This window comes from Cornus florida, unplaced genomic scaffold, assembly GCF_030987335.1.
Source record: "Cornus florida cultivar Cherokee Brave unplaced genomic scaffold, ASM3098733v1 CherokeeBrave_3.0.0_Hap2_Chr05, whole genome shotgun sequence".
Classification (NCBI taxonomy): Eukaryota; Viridiplantae; Streptophyta; class Magnoliopsida; order Cornales; family Cornaceae; genus Cornus; species Cornus florida.
In genome coordinates, this window is record NW_026775575.1 from 111,019,861 (window position 1) to 111,031,527 (window position 11,667).

Below are 11,667 nucleotides of genomic sequence, written 5' to 3' on the forward strand. Positions count from 1 at the left end.
TTTTTTCTCTCTCTAAAAAAAAAAAAAAAAGAGTGTCGTGTGTGTGTGTGCGCGAGAGAGTGAGATCCTATAAAACGAATGAAAAATAATACTCTGTAATATTTTCCTTGAGGATAATTATATCCTGCCTCCCCGATCATATGACTCGGGTATAAAGAAACATTTCTTACATGATTGTCTGCTGTGCCAAAAATAGTACAATTGGGCAATACAGTTGTTGGCCTGGGCATTTAATTCCCTCATCAAAGCTTTTGACGCTCGGACCAGCTGGTTTGTGGCGTGTGTCACAATCAAGGGGTGTCAAAAACATGTCCTGAATGTTTGCTGAATAATGTTTAACCCAATTCCTGTCCCACATAATAGTCCATAAATATGATACAATTTCATGATGGAAATAAATAAAAAAAACTAACAGCACTTTCTACAATTTTTATTCCACAGTGCTGCTAAGTAGACTGACACACCAGATCAAATTCACCCACAAATTTACTGAGCTAAATAAAGTTGAGATAAAATATCCTTGCATAAAATTTTTTTTTCCTAGTTGGTACTCACACACAATTGTCTCTTTTGAGACTTAAACCCTTGACCTCCTTTTGGAAAGTAAGAGGCTAATACCGCTAGGCCACTGGCTGTTGACTCTCAGATAATCTGTAATGTTCTGGAACAGAAATATATATGAAACCCCATCCGCATATCTCCTGAGGTTGTTTGATATACCCACTTTTACAGGAAGAATTGTCATTGAGTGGGACGGGAACTGTTGTGGTTCGGTCACAACGAGTCCAATCATCATCTCTATTAAGTGATCAAAGTGCTCAGGTATGATTGTTTTCTGTCTGAAATGATGAAATCAATTCGTAGATAAAGTTTGTATCTCCTAGTTCTGTTCTTTCCATTGACTTAAGTAGGATTCAATTTGCCAATTAGTCTAGCAGCACATATGCTTCTTTTGAAGATGCTTCCACCAGTGGCACTGTTGTATACCGCGGACAACATGATGATTCGGATTCTCCTCGAACTCCAAAGTCCAGACTGGGGATCCAGGAAAGAACTTCAAGTGCATCACTCGAGGACAGTGCAGTAAACCTTGCAGAGGTTGTTTGTTCTTTAAATTAGTTTTCAATTTGTCCCAATTAGATTCTTTTTTTTTTTTTTTTCTTCCGTAAATGTGTACCATTTAGCTTGCTAGAACACGTTTCATAAAATGAAAATTGTAAATCAATTTTTTGTTATGTAATCAACTGGATTTATTGAATACGCATTGACATTTGTGACTTGTCACAGAAATTAGAAATATGTCCTGAGTTATTTTTAGAAATCCTGACTTATTCTTCAAGATGCTACTTTCTCTTCCAAAAATTTACATCTTAACTTCATTATATGTCTTATCTCTATGATACCTCGCCCTAACTATTTGGATCGGTTACATAAATTCTGTTTTTCCATTCCATTCTGTGTAGGGATATAATATGCACCAGCAGTTACTCAAATATGTTTAGGGTTCATGATGGCGTGACAAAAAAATTATGCTGTCTGTTCTTTTTCTTTTGTGTGTGTGGCTTGCAACTAGTTGTGTAAGGAAAAGACAATAAAATGACATAGATCTAAGTGTTTTGTTTTTTCATGTCCCCTTGATTTACATCAGAAATTCTTGTTTGCTTTAGTTTGTTAGTATGTTTTTTAGTTGGTTCCTGATTTTTTCTTCGTCATCATCCTGGTCTTTTTCCAGAAGTTTTAAATTATTCTGAGCATTAAAGATTTATCCAATTTTATTTGTATCAAGTATCAACATGATGTTTTGCACTAAAAGGTTTCGTTTGAATGGTACTTTATTCAGGCAAAGGCTGCTATTCAAGGAGGATTGAGGAAAGGAAATGCTCGCGAAAGGTCTGCATTGGGCAAGATTAATAAAGACGGGCAAGAAAGTAGAAAAACAGAGCAATTAACAAATAGCTCTGATTCTTCAAGGTACATCTGATAGTTGACTGACTTCTAGTTTTTTGTTTCGGAGTGGTATGATCAATGTCTGATTTTTACCAATTTGAACTGAAAGTTTTAGTATTTTAACCACTTGTGCATCCCCTGCTCTCCTGTTTTCTCCTACTTCAGACATTCTGGTGATTACTTTGATGCACAAAAGGCATTTTGGAGATCACGTTATGCAAGTGATGAAGTAGACAGTGCAAGAATTTCTGCAGCAACGTCATCTGCTCCATTATCAATTTTGCTCATCCCTTGCTTAAAAGAGGTGAGCGAGATCATTTTTGTGATGGAGGTACTCTAGCATTGCTCATTGTTTGGAGCTGAATATTGGGAAATTGAAGAGGGGTGCATGCAATTCGAGTCGCACCGGTTTTAGGACAAATTGAAACCAATCTGCTCTCTATGGTTCCAATTACTTGGAACCCAATCACACCATCTAAACCAAACTTTAGGAGAACGAATCGGATTGGTTTGGTTTAGCAGTTTGGGCCTTTATGAAAGAACGAAATTTCAGCAAATTCAAGAACTAATATCTCCAAGAACCATTTTCTAGCAAAAAAATAATAATAAAACTCAAAAGACAAAATATTATGCAGATCTGAATCCTAAAGACCCAATGTACAAACAGATCCAACAAAATTTCGACCTTAAAGATAGAGAGAGAGAGAAGGTAGGTGTCATTTTTGTTTCAAGGATGGTGGTTTATGACTGGACGGTACTGTAAGGAGGAAGCAGTGGGTGCATTGGGTAGGTGGATGGTCAGCTGAATCAGTGATGGAGACTTTATCGTCGCTGGGTAATTGGGTATTTAGGTTTACGGCATGCTTTTTAAGGCATATATGAGATGTATATATATACATATAATTATGATATAATATGGCTGGTTCAGTTCAGTTCAGATTTGTTTTATTCTTATCCAAATCCATGAACCGAACTATTCATTACGGTTCTGCTATTTTGAGCACCAGGACCGAACCAAGATACATACAAAATGGAACCGAACTACGCGGATGGGATAGTATTGGCGGTTCAAATGTGCACCCCTAATTGATTGAGATTCCTACCAAATGAAAATCGTTCTCATCAATCTATACTTTAGTTTGACAAAAGATTATTGAGATGGACTTATTGAAGAAAAATGATTATTGAGATGGCTTGATATTCTCAAATGCCTTCAAAGTGACTAACATAAATAAGGACTATAATGTAAATTTTATAACATACAAGGATTTTATTTTATAACATACGAAGTTGTAACAAATGGTCTGTTAGGATGCGTCGAAGACGTATAGTAAATATTTAGGAGTCTGAACAATAGGTGGTGAATCCTAAAAGACAGAAATTGGTACTATGGAATAGGAGATATTTTGATGGGAAGGAGATGTCGATTTCTATGCTCAAGTTCTCTATTATTTCCATTCTTTTTTGTTGGGTTTCAGGAAGAGATCATAGATCTTTAGAGGAGATTGTCGATTTTCTGGCCTCTCTGAAGGCTTAGTGGCCCTTTGTGGGCTTGTGTATTTCTTTTGGGTTCCGCTACCCTTCTGAGTGATTTTATACAATTTACTTATCAAAAATACGATATATAATGCTCTATGGATTAATATGTCTAATTTTTAAAGAAGAGCAGAAGGGGCGATTCTTGGGATGGAATGATGAAAGCTCAAATAACTATTTGCAGGGAGGTCCTGCACTCCTGTTACCAGGCTTGGTAATAGACTTGACGTTAGAAAGGTTTGAAAGATTGAAATATGCTGATAGGTAAAGTATTAATCTTACATCTAAAGCATATAACGTTCTCTATCTGGTTTTTTTTTTTTTTGGCTAACGGGAAACCATTCCAACCAGGTGTTCTTTGTGGAGATAAAGGATCTTTTGTTTTCCCCTAGAACTTGGGTGATTAGATTAGAGATACATTGAGAATGATACCAACAGGAAAAGCATGAAGAGTTGATACTTTTGTTACACGATGCAGGATATGGCTGGTGTGGATGTGTGTACCAGACTTATAAAATCCCCATACCCAAGGACAGGAGGACACAACTAATATTAACTTCCAAGTATTCTTCTTTTATTTTGTGGACTGAAATGTTATTTTTTAAAATCTAAAATAGTGTTCAACTTGAGAAGTTGACTCATTTTTAAGCAATTATGTACTCCCAAAATAGGCGTCCGCTTTGGGAACTACAGTTCCCAAAGCGGACGCCTATTTTGGGACGGAGGGAGTATGTAGTTCCCAAAGTGGACGCCTATTTTGGGACGGTGGGAGTATATATTTATGTATATATAGGAGCACAATAGTACACATGAATTACGGAACATGCTTTCCAGGTACATGTCCAATGAGACATGGGATGCATATCCATAAGCGTACTAAATAAATCTATACTAAAGCTGCTGCAAATTTTCTGGGGAATCAAACTTCTAAGTCACAGGATGAAACTTCAAACTACGAGGGGAGAAAATAGGGAAACGCAAGTCATAGAAAATTAGTTTAGATTCTAGTCCAGGAGATTGAAATATTGAAGCCATTTTCTTGCTTATGAAATTGGTGAAAATGATTAGAAATTTGAGGATTTTGTGTTGTGGGTGAGCAGGTTTGTGAAGAGGATTCCATCAGGTCTTGTAGGCTCTTTATATCTTCGGAGATACTGTGGCTGGTGGATAAGTGAACATTTGAGAGCCGAACTGAAAAGCTTTAGCCTTGGTCGATAAGATCCCTTGTAATTTCTAGTTTCTTTTTTTTTTTTTTCCTGAATGGTGATTTCTAGCTTCTTTGAATCATTTCGTTCAAAATTGAACCTAGCATATTTTAATCAGTTAGGATTTTTAGTGACTTTGAACATTTTCGTTCAAAATCGAACCTAGCACCTTAATGGTTTGTTGTGATTGTTTAAAATGTCCTAAATACCAAAATAGCATTGTAGTAATAGCGTTATAATAGTTTTTCTTCAAGGAAGTAAATATGAATGGAGGACATTTGGATAAACACAAATTGCTGATGAACTTCTTTCATGTAACAGTTCTATTTGTTGAGCTTGATGTTGCAGCAGCAAAATTTCTTTTTGTTTTTTTAAGCCCATCTATATATAATAGTCACTATGCAGTCAGATGCTCTACCATATATAATATAGCCACTATAAAAATCTTAGCCCTGCATAAGCTATTTGTAATAAGTACTACAGATTAAAAATCATTATCCAATAAGAAATGCACCAATTGGGAAAAGTTAGTTGCATTGTTTGATTTTGGTGCTTTCGTTTTATTATTTGAGATTAAATAGCTGTCTTTTTGAGAAAATACCAATATCCAACTCGGGGATCAAAATTATATTTTATGAGGACTTCTACATTGTTGCTCTCTTTGACTAAAGTATTGCGGTGATCCCATACACCAAGCCAGTGATTTCTACATGTTGGAAGTCTTAGTGTCATATGAAGCTGCTTCAAATGTGGACCAGATGCAATATCTAACCTCTTGTTATCTGTTGGCGTATATAATGTAGGCTGTTTTTGCTGATGATGTAGAAGGGATGGTTGTGCGTCCAGTGGCAAATTCATTCATGGATATGGAGCACATGAAGCCCGGTTCTTGTGAAGTTTTTGTCACCAGATTGCTCCAGCAGCTGGGAAGGTTCTTTAGTTCATATTCTCATGTTTGCCATGTTAAGATTCATCACTTCTTCTTGTTGTATAGCATATGTTTACTAAAATTATAAGAAAATCCGTGCAGTTCAAATGAGCCTTCGTTGAAAGATCTGCAGGAGCTGGCAGCTCGCACCTTCACAAAAGTAAAGACAGCCCCTGAACAAGCAGTGAATGCAAACGCGGAAGTCGAAAACCGGAAAAGGCAACAGAACAAAGAAATTAATTCAAATGCCAATTTAAGCCCACTTGCGAGGTTCTTGCTCTCAAGGTATGTGAAGTGAAAGCTTTCCTAGACATGAAAACTGTGCATCTGAGAACTAATTTTGATTCCTAGACTTGTGTGTGAAAAGAAGTCAGAAAACATCTTCATAAACAAAATGATTAAATGACACTCAATCCTTAGTTCTTTTGGCATTGATAATTTTTTGGGTAAAGTGCAAAAAATCCCCCCTCAACTATGTCTAAATTTGCAAATAATCCTCCTGAACTATGTTTTGTGCATAAAATCCCCTAAACTATCCCATTTAGTTGCAACATGCCCCATTGTCTTACCTATTTTTCATTAAATGATCATAATACACTTTCTTATTGAATTACACTTGATATATATTTTTTTGTTAAAATAAATTATGAAAAAAATTCATACTAATTTGATGAAATATTCTCCATTAAATTTGCATAAGTTTGCCTTTAATTTTTTAAATTAATTATTTAAATAAAAATCTTAAATAGAAATTTTTGAAACAATTTAAGTAATTTTTTAATATTCATGAATATATTGAGGCTCAAATGCAAGTCTCTCTCCTTAGTTATTATTAGATTGAAATATGCTTTGTGCATGAACTATTCACTTTGCGCTGCAGATGGCAAGGCCAAGTTTCACGAGATCTGAACCCAAGTTGAAAGGTCGGAACAATATTTGTGCGTGCGTTTTATTGTGTTTCTGGTTATTTATTGTTTATATATATATATATATATTATTTGATGTACATATTATAAAGAAATTATGGTTTTTTTTTTTTTTTTTTCCTTGTCTCAGCACAAGAAATTTTATTATCATTATTTAATTTTCATTTGTAGCTTGATCATTGATGTATAATAAGGTTGTTATTATTAGTGTCATTGTAATATTAATAACTAAAATTAGTAATTAATAATTCTCTTATTTATTTTCTGCTGTGTTTCATTGCATGTTTCTGCAAACCTAATGAGAAAGTATACCACATAAAGAGGATCTTTGAGCTTTCCCAACTTCTGCTTCCCTTTTTTGAGTTTTTTGCTTCATATGATACGTGAGAGCAAAATACCAGAAAACTAAAACTTCTCAACTTACATCAACCCATAATTTAGAAGCTGGAGCCTGGCTTCCATTTTGGTCGTATTGGATGTAATCTTACCCTTCGTCGTTCAGGTTTTTCTGAATTATTATACAGATGTTAAGAAACATGCGTAAGACCATTGCAGTCACTGGTTGCAGGGGTTAAAATTTTCTTCCCCAAGTATAAAAACCCAGTGAAATATTATCTAACTTCGTTAATTATCTGGATTTTGGACAATTTCTTTAAAACAGATGTAGGATGTCTATGGACTGGTGTAAGAGCGGGATGGAGGATTACTATAATTTCTGAAGGACTTCTCTCCATACATAAATATATTGCTTCGTATTTTATAAACTCCAGTAACTGCTTCGCATTCAAAGTAACCAAGAATTTGATCCGGAAGAGTTCGAGACCATGTTTGCAGACTATGGCTTCAGTTCACTCGACCATTTTAGCCCGAGCCCAGAAGTTTTGATTAAAAATTTCAGTTCTCATATAACAAAAACTACCGAACACAAAAATCCATTTAGCAGATAGTTAAATTGAAAACTCAGCTAAAAATATTTGCCAACATTCTTTTTACAGTATTTACTAATTTTTTTGAACCACCAAACCGGATCTTCCTCATTTGGAAAGAACCAGAGGCTAACGTTGATTAGCAGAAGCGCCTCTTCAGGAGAGACTTTTGATAGAAACTTGAATCTCTCACTATTTTGCAGAGTGAATGCTTTCAGACCCAAACTAAGGTCTTTACACATGCTTTCTCCATTATAATAAAATATTTCACAATTTTATGAGCTGTAATATGTGTAAGAATGTTGGAATTGAATTCAAGACACTACAAAGGACTAAAATGAATAGTGACTAACAATTCCTGGGATAAGACATTAAAGCATTCGGAACTTCAGAAAAGAGATGAGAGACGGGCCGGTGAAGGCTACTCCATACATCTTATTACGACCTAAAATGATGGTGTCCCCGCCAGCCATGAAAGAACAAAAGGAAGACGTGAGGAGTATGCTACAACCCAAAACAATATGCTAAAAACATTATAGCAGAAAACAATTAGGTTTCGGTAGAGAAATTTGAAGGAGTGCGTGCAACAGGATATAGATGAAGCTGTAAGAGAAATGAGTAAGCAGACTCACATTAAGAAAGAAAAGTAGATGCATTAAATTTGTCCGTTTTGGAACTCTGGTGAACCATGCATATTGTTCATAGCAAAAAAACTAACAACAAAATATTGCATTCTACTTGCCCAAAAAAATGTTGCATTTATTTCAAATTTTTTGTCAAAAAAAAAAAAACAAACAAATTAACAAGCAAAAACAGAACAGAAAAATATTACTCCAAGATAATTGCATAAGCATTGCAATAATTTCTCTCTCACATACAATCCCCATTACTTGCCAGAAAAATTCCCCTTCGTCAAGCGTTCACACACTGAAGGAGAAGGCATTACTAATCATTTCTTCATGTCTCCTATCCCTTTGTTCTATCAATGTGGCAAGAAAATTAATTATTGCTTCTAATAGGTATTCTCGTACCGCACAGATGCATGAATCAGACATCAGAGCCAGTTCGCCGAAGCTGCCTTCTGGCCAGAGCTGGGGCTTTCTTAGGGATGTAAACCTTGTAGCTCACCTGGTCAAAAATGCCAATAAGACTGATATCAAACCTAGCAAATTATTTACCAGAAAAAAGAACTCGCAAATTTGGAACAAGCTATTAGATTCAAGATTCATGGCTTTAGGGCTCTGAGAGTAACGTGTATGATCTACATTAGATAAAAACTCTCACCTGCACCATTTCACCACCCCGCATGACCGACATTGTCTTCTTCTCAAACTCTGAACTGTCCTTAACTTCATTTTGTCGTTCTTTTGAGCTAGGTTCTTCCAAAGTGGGTTTAAGGCAAGAATAACCGTCAGGAGCATTACTAACTTCAGTACCATTAGTCTTGCGAACAGTTTGAGATGCTTCAACTGCACGCTTATTTACACCACTATCTGTCACTAACTTGGGAAATGCCTGTGACGTGGGTGCTTGCTTTATGGTGGAGCAAGTGCCTGATAATTCCTGCCTCAATGCAGATCTACCCGGTTCAGATTTATTAAAAACAGCATCAGCGCAAGAAAGGTCCTTTTCTTCAGGATTACCAGAGATAGTAGCCCGATATGGAGGACAAACAGCAGAGCATTTAGCAGTTCCAGGTTCAGTTCCACTGTATTTTCCCCCCGAAATCTTCCCATCAGTCATTGTAGGACAAGAGGGCTCTATCCCTGTCATAGGCCTAGTGCTCTGAGCGACTACCTGAGGTGCACCTACCACTCTAAGATCAACCCACTTGGGTGATTTGATTTGAACAAACTCTGCTTTTGCACTGGATGGTTGCTTCACATCACTGTCACTCCTAGTTTTCTGATCAGGAAGAGTCCTGACATGTGTGTGAAGCCCTTTTCGGAACTTAGTTAAATTTTCCAAAGCCTTTTGCCTCAAGATTGTCTCCAAATCATCACCATTTGAACTAGAGGCAACAGCAGAAACCTCTCTCTTATTTCCCTTAGTGGAATTATTTGCCCCAACCCCATCTGAGCGAGAACTACTACCATCATACTGGCCCCCACTGTCCTTGCCACTTTCTGTAAGTTCAATTGTATTAGCATTAGAAATTAGTGCATCTTCTCCTTTCACATATTCTAAATTCCTCTTTTCAGATGCGCCAGGGACATGATGAGACAAGTCCCTCTTACTTCCCCCATCATCACTGTCATTGCTTCTGCAAGAGGGGTAATCATCATGATCATATACCACCTCTTCTTTATGGCCACTCTTATCCCAATTTTTTTCCTCATCGTCCTGTGGTTGTTTAGTAACAATAACAACTGATCTCAAACGCCTCAAGTCATTCCCGGCTGCCAATTTCTCCTTGATGGTATAATCACTACTGTCGCTAGACCTACTATGTGAAGAACTCTGAGACCTATTTTTTTTCTTTTTAGTTCCACTAGGTTTGCTCAAATCTCTCTTATCTTTCTTGCTTTCCCTAGATCTGCCTCTAGGCCTCACAATCTCATCCTCTCCACTACTATTGCTACTCCCACCTTTACAAGTTGAGCAGCTATGGGTATCACTGTTTATAGGACTAATACTAGCATCTCTCCTACGCTTCTTCTTTCCAGTTTTTTTCCTCACCTCAGAATACCTGCTCTTCCTTGACCCTTTCCTTTTCTTTACATGACGTGAGTATTCGCTAATATCATGGCTCGGAGAGCTTCGAGTTCTTTTCCTACTACCCTTTGCATCACTTCGCATACGAGAACGAGCCCTTCTACGATGATCATGAGAACTAGAAGATGAAATGGACATTGAACTTCTAGAATCATCGTCAGAATAAGAAGAAACAGAATCATCGCGACGATATAGCTTCTTGGATTTAGTTCTCCTACTTTTCTTCCTCTGCCGAGCCTAACGTCACAAATATATAAATATACATGCAGATAAAAATACAATTGAGGTTTCAAAAAAAGGAAACCGAAATTTAGACTAATTCATCTCAAAGATCCTAAAGCCCCCATTTAGCCACTTACAAAAAATTAAGAAAATTAAGGACTTTAACTGCCTATTTTGATTTAGTTCTTTGATAACAGTTTTCAAGACTTCAAAAACAGCGAACCATTTTAAGAGAACTAGAAAAGAAAGTTGTCTATAGCATACATTCTTTAACTCAATTTTACAGATAGTTTTTCAGATAAACCGGCAACCAAATGAATATTATTTTTGAACTTTATTCTGTTTTCAAGTGCTCTTAAAACTGTTCCCAAAAAGATAAACCAAGCAGGTCCTAGATTTCTGAATAGGAAGGTTTCAATAATCTGGGATACCCATAGAACAAAAATATGAAATTAAATAATTGTGACTTAGTTCGACTAAACATGTATTTCAAAATTTTCTTTTGTTTTCCTGTGATTGCTCGGTAACAGATTCATGTATCAATTAATAATTGGGTAAGGCAACTTAATCCGCAACAGTATCCGAGTGCAGATTCAATAAATTAGACCTTAGAACCAGCGAATGAAAGGGGGAAATAGAACCCTAGAACAAATTAAGAATTACGACATATATATATATATATATATATATATATAGAGAGAGAGAGAGAGAGAGAGAGAGAGAGAGAGAAGGAGAGAGTACAAAGAGAGATACCTCAGAGGGGGTCTTGGAGGTTTTTCTTTTGGAAGATTTTCTTTTGGAAGAAGAATTCTTGGTACCCATTGGGCGGGGTTTGATGATCTTTCCTCTACCTGCAACAACAATCAAACCACAAGAGACAAAAAGAGGAAACAAAAACAGAGAAAAGAGAAGAAAGAAAATCCAAGTAACAGGATACAAGTTTGCAGAAGCCAAGGCCAGAGACTGAATTTTGCTTTTCGATTTGAAGAACGAGTTGGGTCGTCGTTTTATCAAATAGCACATCCCTCTCTCTCTCTCTCTCTCTCTCTCTCACGCGCGCAAAAGTGGAGCATTAATTTATTTATTTTTTTTCTTAATTTTCAACAGAAAGAAATAAAAATAAAAATAAAAAATAAAAAAGCACTTGGGTCCGGACGGGTGAAGCGGGTCGAGAATAAAATCCTTAGCCAACCCGAGCAAATTTTCTTTATTAAAATTCTATCCCAGAATGGATAGCACACCCCTTTCTGAGTTCAATTTGA

General features: G+C 36.3%; 2 protein-coding genes across 3 annotated transcripts in view; one reads left to right on the forward strand and one right to left on the reverse strand.

The window, feature by feature from the left end:
• Window positions 1-6,802, forward strand: part of LOC132308569 (serine/threonine-protein kinase sid1) — a 31,313-nt gene extending 24,511 nt beyond the window's left edge. For both annotated transcript variants that reach the window (XM_059806686.1, XM_059806687.1), the window contains 7 exons: window positions 733-822; window positions 931-1,098; window positions 1,841-1,971; window positions 2,113-2,251; window positions 5,492-5,619; window positions 5,719-5,901; window positions 6,497-6,802. In XM_059806686.1, coding sequence (XP_059662669.1) covers window positions 733-822; window positions 931-1,098; window positions 1,841-1,971; window positions 2,113-2,251; window positions 5,492-5,619; window positions 5,719-5,901; window positions 6,497-6,536 — 879 coding nt within the window. In that variant the 3' untranslated portion in view covers window positions 6,537-6,802. The remainder of the gene's footprint in view (window positions 1-732; window positions 823-930; window positions 1,099-1,840; window positions 1,972-2,112; window positions 2,252-5,491; window positions 5,620-5,718; window positions 5,902-6,496) is intronic.
• Window positions 6,803-8,170: 1,368 nt separating this feature from the next.
• LOC132308570 (uncharacterized) lies at window positions 8,171-11,456 on the reverse strand. The gene is made up of 3 exons (XM_059806688.1): window positions 11,159-11,456; window positions 8,753-10,420; window positions 8,171-8,596 (listed from the first exon to the last, which is right to left on the reverse strand). The coding sequence occupies exons 1-3, from the start codon at window positions 11,426-11,428 to the stop codon at window positions 8,516-8,518; spliced, it is 2,019 nt and encodes a 672-aa protein (XP_059662671.1). The 5' UTR covers window positions 11,429-11,456; the 3' UTR covers window positions 8,171-8,515.
• Between the last annotated feature and the right edge of the window lie 211 nt (window positions 11,457-11,667).